Genomic DNA, 9,016 nt, shown 5'->3' with positions numbered 1-9,016 from the left:
CTCCAGAAGGCGGTAAAGCAAAGAGTGTGGACTAATCCCCATCCGTTCCATCTCCCTTGCCCATGGGTGGGCGTCAAGGAGGAGCCCACACACCCCGACTCGCCAGGAAAAGGCTACGTGGCAAAGAGTGTGGACTAATCTCAATCTGCTCCATCTTCCCCGTGGGCGGTGAAGAGGTGCCCCTTTACCCTGGCCCGCCACGAAGAGGCGGTAAACAGCAAATGCGGACTAATCTCCACCCGTTCCATCTGCACGCGGTTTAGCGCGCGAAACCGGCTTGCAACGGAGACCCACGCGAACGAAATATCCACTGGGGGTGTCCACTTGAATGTCCAATCAAAAAAAAACAACAACAGCGGCAACACAACCCATTTAAAGTATATTTATTCTGCAAACGTGATTTTAGTACCCTACAGTACTCGTCGGAGAGGCAATGTTAATAATTACATCACGACCGCTTTAGTGCTGCCGTACAAGTATGCTCACCGCTCCGGCAGAGAGGGAAGGGCGACTCGCGGCTCCGGAGACGGGGAGGGGGGGGGGAAGGGGATGCAATCATCACCGCAGATCGGAGATAGGTGGGAGATCGGGAGATTATGATTTCACAAAAATAGCAGCAGCGGCGGTGGGGGGGGGGGGTTGGTGGGGGCGGCAGAGTGGGTCCGTGCCACGCAGGGCAAGACCCAGGCACCGGCCGAGTGCCGTCATCTGCGTCTTCTAAAAACGAATTTTTCTAAAGTGTCACTTTGATAATAGAAAAAACTAGAGAAATCACCGGCTCGATTTGCAGGATTAGAGGGCGGGCGGGCGGGCGGGATTTTCCCTGCGCGGCCCTTTTCAAAGGGGGGGGGGGGGGGGGAGGGGGGCGACACGCACGGGCTGTTGTGTGATGGACCCCGTGGTTGCGGACGGCTCTCCTGAATGATGTTGCGTACGGACGGTGCGGCGGGCGTTTGGTGCGGCGTGCGGTCGTGGCCGAGCGTCGTGGGTGACGGTCAACGTCAGGATGGGAATATCTATTGATGTACTGGAGGAATCCGACGAGCTGCAGAAAAAAAACTCCCCTTTTTCGCAGGTGCCCAGTTGGGGCGGTCGGGTGCTGGGTGGGTAATCGTGGTCGCGGCGAGGAGCTGCGGCGGAGGGTTGTGGCGCGTTGCCGTTCTAAGCGCCACGCGGTTGGGTCTCCGCGGATGCCACCCTTGTGCCACGAGCGCCGTGGGCCAGGACGGCGAGCCCCCCGCGACTGTGGGGGGCTCGCCGCGGGCTGCGTGCGTCGCGGTCGTCTGCCAGCGTCGCGGTTGCGCGCGTTTTTTTGGTGTGTCCGGGGGGGGGGGGGGCGGCGGCGGGGAGGGGGGAGCTCGGTGAAGCGACGTGGTCGAACGCGTTTCCGTCGTTGCTCGCGGGTCGACGAGCGCCGACGTTTGGCTCGAGAGCGGGTCGGGGGTTGGCGCGGTCCGGAGCCTCCCGGTCGCCACTGCACGGGCACGTGTCCGCCGGCGGCAGCTGGAGACCGGGAAGGGGACGGAGCTCGAACACGTCGCCACTCGCGCAGGTCGCCGGGGCAGCCCCGTCACAGCTTGGACGAGGCCATGGGTTTGATGTACTTGTAGAACGACTCGTGGACCTGCAGTGAAACGCAACGGGCGGCCCGCGGGTTAAAAGTCACCGCCGCCGTTTTGGCGTCCCCCTTAGCGGCAAACGCAAATGGTAACGCGCACAATCGTTAATTCACGGACACGCGTACGAGCGTTCGCTCCTCCCGAGCCATGGGCCCCATGCTCAGTGTCACCGCTCACAAGCCGGGAAAAAGAGGTGGAGGCGTTAAGTGGGGAGGGGGGGCTTAAGAAAGAGGTGGGGGGCGGGGCTTAAGAAAGAAGTGGAGGGCCTTGAAGCGTTTCTTTTTAAAAGTCGGTGTGGATTGAACGCCGCCGCCGCCGCCGCTGCTGCCAATGTGCCGCAGTGGGGATCATGACGACGACGACGATGATGACGATGATGGTGATGATGGTCGTGGCTGCGTTCCAGATGGCTGGGACTGCCACGGAGACACAATGCCCGGCAGTGACGCCCCTGGCTCCTTGGTGAAGGGAGGAGGAGGAGGAGGAGGAAGGAGGAAGGAGGAGGAGGGCAGAGGTCGGAGGAGAGTCGCGCTGCTCCTACTGTGGAGGAGAGTTCTAGCGTGAGCCGTAGTGCCGTAGTGCAGGGAGCCTGGGGTGAAGAGAGAGATACAAACGGTGGACGACCGAAAGGGGAGGATGCAATTGTGACCTTGATGACGATGATGTGAAGCCAGCAGGGCGGAGCGGGGGGTGGGTAGTGGATGGAGGTGTCGGAGGATCACGCGGCTGGGACGGATTTGCAACCGCCGGATAATCCAAACGAATGCCGTTTTGAATTTCAGCACACATGGTAACGGAAATTATAGATTGATCAATGGCGCGTGGCACCGGTGACACTATTGTTACCCTTCATTTAGAAAAAAAACACAACCCCCATGTAATTTTAGTTTAACAAGCAGTAGGCTTTCACCTACTGCTTGTTAAATCATGATACAGGTTTCTTTGGGTTAAGATCGCGTAAATATAAATGCGTCTAAACCCGCCACCACCCCGACACAGCCAACTAGTAAGGGTTTGTCACGTAAACAGAACGTGACCAATTCGTCACTAGTACAGCACTAGTGTATAGTGTAGTGTATAGTGTAGTGTATAGTGTAGTGTATACTAGTACAGCACTAGTGTATAGTGCAGTGTATAGTGTAGTATACTAGTACAGCACTAGTGTATAGTGTAGTGTATAGTGTAGTGTACAGTGTAGTATACTAGTACAACACTAGTGTATAGTGTAGTGTATAGTGTAGTGTACAGTGTAGTATACTAGTACAACACTAGTGTATAGTGTAGTGTATAGTGTAGTGTATAGTGTATTATACTAATACAGCACTAGTGTATAGTATAGTGTATAGTGTAGTGTATAGTGTAGTATACTAGTACAAACTAGTGTATAGTGTAGTGTACAGTGTAGTATACTAGTACAACACTAATGTATAGTGTAGTGTATAGTGTAGTGTATAGTGTATTATACTAATACAGCACTAGTGTATAGTGTAGTGTATAGTGTAGTGTATAGTGTAGTGTATAGTGTAGTGTATAGTGTAGTATACTAGTACAACACTAGTGTATAGTGTAGTGTATAGTGTAGTGTACAGCGTAGTATACTAGTACAACACTAGTGTATAGTGTAGTGTATAGTGTATTATACTAATACAGCACTAGTGTATAGTGTAGTATACTAGTACAACACTAGTGTATAGTGTAGTGTATAGTGTAGTGTACAGTGTAGTATACTAGTACAACACTATTGTATAGTGTAGTATATAGTGTAGTGTATAGTGTAGTATACTAGTACAGCACTAGTGTATAGTCTAGTATATAGTGTAGTGTGTAGTGTAGTATAGTATATAGTGTAGTGTATAGTGTAGTAAACTAGTACAGCACACCGGTGTGTTGGAGAGCAAAGCCACAACATTTACAATCCGAGTACCGTGACGTTTCCCCGGTAATTACAACCAGCTTCATCAGGCGCCAGCCAGATTTGTGACCAGTTCGCGCTTCATACATTCACGCTTAATAAAATTAAGCGTATTACGGACTCGTCTCGTATCACTTCTGTTGGCTCCGATCTCGCGGGCCACTGCCCTCGCCCCCGCGCACGCCCGCACGCGCCACTTGCCTGCGTCTTGTTGAGCGGGGAGCGCTTGGCCCACTCAAACAGGTGCTCGTACACGTTGCCATCGTAGCGTCCGAGCACGGAGCCCAGGATGTCGTCGTGGAAGTCGAACGCGTCCACCAGCGCCACGGCGTCGGGGCGCAGCCTCGACAGCAGCGCCTTGACGGCGCGGCTCGCTCCCTCCATCTGCTGCGGCGTCAGCAGCCCCGCCTGCGGGAGGGGAGGCAGGGGAGAGGTTGGTCACGTGTCGCCTGTCGACTGCCTCGCCTGGTGCGCAGGGAGTCGTGGGTTTCCGATTCCGACCCCTGACGCCTGCTGCTGTATATTTATTGGAGTTTGCGTGTCTCTCTCTCTCTCTCTCATCATCGTCACGGTGGCTAGGAGATGTTAACTACCTCGCCTGGTATACAGGAGGTCGTGGGGTCGATCACGACCGTGAGGCCTGCTGCTGCTGCTGTATATTTGGAGTTTGCGTGTCTCTCTATCTCATCATCATCATCACGGTGGCTAGGAGATGTTAACTACCTCCCCTGGTAACACAGGAGGTCGTGGGGTCGATCACAACCGTGAGGCCTGCTGCTGCTGTATATTTGGAGTTTGCGTGTCTCTCTCTCTCTCTCATCATCATCACGGTGGCTAGGAGATGTTAACTACCTCGCCTGGTATACAGGAGGTCGTGGGGTCGATCACGACCGTGAGGCCTGCTGCTGCTGCTGTATATTTGGAGTTTGCGTGTCTCTATCTCTCATCATCATCATCATCACGGTGGCTAGGAGATGTTAACTACCTCGCCTGGTATACAGGAGGTCGTGGGGTCGATCACGACCGTGAGGCCTGCTGCTGCTGCTGTATATTTTGAGTTTGCGTGTCTCTCTCTCTCCCCCCGTGGTCGCGTGGATATCTCTCCGGGTCCTCTCCGTTTTTTTCTCTCTGCGTTCCTTTTTTTATCATTTTGCCGTCATAAATTTCCACACAAATGATAAGCCACTTCGTTGAGCTATCACTTGTGGCCAGCTCGCTTCTGAAAAAGAGCTATTATATAGCCGAGCGGGCTTGTAGCCGGTTAAATAAAAAATTTAAAGTTCAATTTTGGTTTAAGTAGAGAGAGGGGTCCAGTGGAGGGGAGAGGCCAGTGAGGATGAGGCTGTTATTGGAAGAGTTGCTGTGGCTCAGAGACTTTCATCATCATCATCAGCCATGATCTATCAACTGCTGGGTGAAGGTCCCCCCAGGCCACCACCAATTTGGAAGCTGTTGGTCGCGAAATATTCCTGTGACTACGACGCATTAAACAGAAGCACGCGGGCGTGCGAGAGAGAACCAACGCGGATAGCAACAGCTACAAACGCAAATCCCTCTCCCACACGTAACTCCCCCCCCCCTCCTCCACCAAAGACAAAGATCCCCCCGTATAACCTGTAACAGACTGTAGGGGCAAGTGCTGTTAGCGAGTAGCAGCACCTACGAAGGCTGGCACGGCACACGAGGGGGTGGGTGTCCAGCACCACGCCCGGACTCCTGTGTCTCCCCAGTGGCGATTGTTTACATATCACACCAGGTACTCACTTGAGGCTGAGTCTACTTAGGGAAGGCCCGGGACATTCATTCATTCCTACACTACCGCTCCCCACAACCACCACCACCTCCATCCACCACCACCACCACGCACCTCCACCACCTCCACGCATCTCCACCACCACCACGCACCTCCACCACCACACACCTCCATCCACCACCACCACCACCGCACATCTCCACCTTCACTACCACGCACCTCCACCACCTCCACCACCACCACCACGCACCCACACCACCACACACAACCACGAGCACCACCACCACACACAACCACGAGCACCACCACCACCACACACAACCACGAGCACCACCACCACCACACACAACCACCACCACCACCACCGCACACCACCACCACACACAACCACGAGCACCACGCACCACCACCACACAACCACGAGCACCACCACCACCACCACCACGCACCTCCAGGAAGTCGCGTCCATGCTGGGTGACGCCGTAGAGCGCGTACAACTGGCAGAGCGCGGTGAGCACGGCGAGGACGGCGTGGTCGCTCACCTCGGCCAGCTTCTCCACGAACGTCTTCACCACCACGTAGTAGCAGTGACCCTGGGCGGCGGCGGGTGGCGGGTGGAACACAACGACACAGGCAAGACAATTCATCGCGAGTTCGTCGTTTTCCCCCCACTTGGTTTGCGAAGGCAGGTAGAGCTCTAATACTGGTAGGAACGAAGTTGTGAACCGAGTGTACCAGCCTGCAATAGATTAATGTGTCCGTCCGTCCGTACGTCCGTCCGTCCCCTTTCAATACTTTAACGAAGTGAAATCTCGTGCCGTTGGGGGTGTGAAATCAGCAATAGACAGCGCAGAGAGACTTGTCCTACCAGCCCACCCTGCAGGGACCTGTTTAGAATAATAATACTACTTTCTCGAGTCGTTTTACAAAGTCGTTAAAAAAATGTTGACCGCGACGACAGCGCGGGGCGGCCGTGCGGCGGTGGCTGCCGCGCGCTTTCTGATCCGGAGCGCGCCGCGAGGAGGCGGCTGGTCTGGTCGGTGGACCGCGCAAACGTTGCCAAGTTCCTCCGGCTGCTCCGCTTGCCTCCCACAGCGTGAACGCTCATTAAAGTGGCCAAAAAACATCTCAACACGTGCATACAGTACACACGCAGAGGACCCGCCGATCTTGGACGAATGTTGGTAGTGCCGGGCCTAACACCTTGGCCCGCTGACTTTCCCACCCGAGCGGGGCTTCCTTCTTGTGCCTCCTCCCCCAGTGCTCGCTCTCTCTCTCTACAAGTGCTCGCTCTCTTTCACTACAAGTGCTCGTTCTCTCTCTACAAGCGCTCGCTCTCTCTCTACGAGCGCTCGCTCTCTCTCTACAAGTGCTCACTCTCTCTCTACGAGTGCTCGCTCTCTCTCTACGAGCGCTCGCTCTCTCTCTACAAGTGCTCACTCTCTCTCTACGAGTGCTCGCTCTCTCTCTACGAGTGCTCGCTCTCTCTCTACGAGTGCTCGCTCTCTCTCTACGAGTGCTCGCTCTCTCTGCGAGTGCTCGCTCTCTCTCTACAAGTGCTCTCTCTCTACGAGTGCTCGCTCTCTCTCTACGAGTGGTCGCTCTCTCTCTCTACGAGTGCTCTCTCTCTCTCTCTACAAGTGCTCTCTCTCTCTCTACGAGTGCTCGCTCTCTCTCTAGGAGTGTTCGCTCTCTCTCTACAAGTGCTCGCTCTCTCTCTACAAGTGCTCGCTCTCTCACTACAAGTGCTCGCTCTCTCTCTACAAGTGCTCGCTCTCTCTCTACGAGTGCTCTCTCTCTCTACGAGTGCTCGCTCTCTCTCTAGGAGTGTTCGCTCTCTCTCTACAAGTGCTCGCTCTCTCTCTACAAGTGCTCGCTCTCTCTCTACAAGTGCTCGCTCTCTCACTACAAGTGCTCGCTCTCTCTCTACAAGTGCTCGCTCTCTCTCTACGAGTGCTCTCTCTCTCTACGAGTGCTCGCTCTCTCTCTACAAGTGCTCGCTCTCTCTCTCTACGAGTGCTCGCTCTCTCTCTACGAGTGCTCGCTCTCTCTCTACGAGTGCTCGCTCTCTCTCTACGAGTGCTCTCTCTCTCTCTACGAGTGCTCGCTCTCTCTCTACGAGTGCTCGCTCTCTCTCTACAAGTGCTCGCTCTCTCTCTACAAGTGCTCGCTCTCTCTCTACGAGTGCTCGCTCTCTCTCTACGAGTGCTCGCTCTCTCTACAAGTGCTCGCTCTCTCTCTACGAGTGCTCGCTCTCTCTCTACGAGTGCTCGCTCTCTACGAGTGCTCGCTCTCTCTCTGCAAGTGCTCGCTCTCTCTAGGAGTGTTCGCTCTCTCTCTACAAGTGCTCGCTCTCTCTCTACAAGTGCTCGCTCTCTCTACAAGTGCTCGCTCTCTCTCACTACGAGTGCTCGCTCTCTCTCTACGAGTGCTCGCTCTCTCTCTACAAGTGCTCGCTCTCTCTCTACAAGTGCTCTCTCTCTACGAGTGCTCGCTCTCTCTCTACAAGTGCTCGCTCTCTCTACAAGTGCTCGCTCTCTCTCACTACGAGTGCTCGCTCTCTCTCTACGAGTGCTCGCTCTCTCTCTACAAGTGCTCGCTCTCTCTCTACAAGTGCTCGCTCTCTCTCTACAAGTGCTCGCTCTCTCTCTCTACGAGTGCTCGCTCTCTCTCTACAAGTGCTCGCTCTCTCTCTCTACGAGTGCTCGCTCTCTCTCTACAAGTGCTCGCTCTCTCTCTACAAGTGCTCTCTCTCTACGAGTGCTCGCTCTCTCTCTACAAGTGCTCGCTCTCTCTACAAGTGCTCGCTCTCTCTCACTACGAGTGCTCGCTCTCTCTCTACGAGTGCTCGCTCTCTCTCTACAAGTGCTCGCTCTCTCTCTACAAGTGCTCGCTCTCTCTCTACAAGTGCTCGCTCTCTCTCTCTACGAGTGCTCGCTCTCTCTCTACAAGTGCTCGCTCTCTCTCTACAAGTGCTCGCTCTCTCTCTCTACAAGTGCTCGCTCTCTCTCTCTACGAGTGCTCGCTCTCTCTCTACAAGTGCTCGCTCTCTCTCTACAAGTGCTCGCTCTCTCTCTCTACGAGTGCTCGCTCTCTCTCTACAAGTGCTCACTCTCTCTCTACGAGTGCTCGCTCTCTCTCTACGAGCGCTCGCTCTCTCTCTACAAGTGCTCACTCTCTCTCTACGAGTGCTCGCTCTCTCTCTACGAGTGCTCGCTCTCTCTCTACGAGTGCTCGCTCTCTCTCTACGAGTGCTCGCTCTCTCTCTACGAGTGCTCGCTCTCTCTCTACGAGTGCTCGCTCTCTCTGCGAGTGCTCGCTCTCTCTCTACAAGTGCTCTCTCTCTACGAGTGCTCGCTCTCTCTCTACGAGTGCTCGCTCTCTCTCTACGAGTGCTCGCTCTCTCTCTCTCTACGAGTGCTTTCTCTCTCTCTCTACAAGTGCTCTCTCTCTCTACAAGTGCTCTCTCTCTCTCTACGAGTGCTCGCTCTCTCTCTAGGAGTGTTCGCTCTCTCTCTACAAGTGCTCGCTCTCTCTCTACAAGTGCTCGCTCTCTCACTACAAGTGCTCGCTCTCTCTCTACAAGTGCTCGCTCTCTCTCTACGAGTGCTCTCTCTCTCTACGAGTGCTCGCTCTCTCTCTAGGAGTGTTCGCTCTCTCTCTACAAGTGCTCGCTCTCTCTCTACAAGTGCTCGCTCTCTCTCTACAAGTGCTCGCTCTCTCACTACAAGT

At 54.6% G+C, this 9,016-nt stretch overlaps 1 protein-coding gene across 3 annotated transcripts in view; it reads right to left on the bottom strand.

The window, feature by feature from the left end:
• Positions 1-367: 367 nt before the first annotated feature.
• Positions 368-9,016, bottom strand: part of ACOX1 (acyl-CoA oxidase 1) — a 49,010-nt gene continuing 40,361 nt past the window's right edge. For all 3 annotated transcript variants that reach the window (XM_076052871.1, XM_076052870.1, XM_032976050.2), the window contains exons 12-14: positions 5,734-5,877; positions 3,733-3,939; positions 368-1,624 (exon numbers count right to left, since the gene is read on the bottom strand). In XM_076052871.1, the coding sequence (XP_075908986.1) occupies positions 1,571-1,624; positions 3,733-3,939; positions 5,734-5,877 (405 nt within the window). In that variant the 3' untranslated portion in view covers positions 368-1,570. The remainder of the gene's footprint in view (positions 1,625-3,732; positions 3,940-5,733; positions 5,878-9,016) is intronic.

The sequence above is a fragment of the Petromyzon marinus genome, chromosome 58 (assembly GCF_048934315.1).
Source record: "Petromyzon marinus isolate PM22_M1 ecotype Great Lakes invasive population chromosome 58, UKy_Petmar_22M1.pri1.0, whole genome shotgun sequence".
Taxonomy (NCBI): Eukaryota; Metazoa; Chordata; class Hyperoartia; order Petromyzontiformes; family Petromyzontidae; genus Petromyzon; species Petromyzon marinus.
The sequence above is the reverse complement of the archived record's forward strand: the minus strand, read 5'-3'. Positions and strand labels throughout refer to the sequence as shown.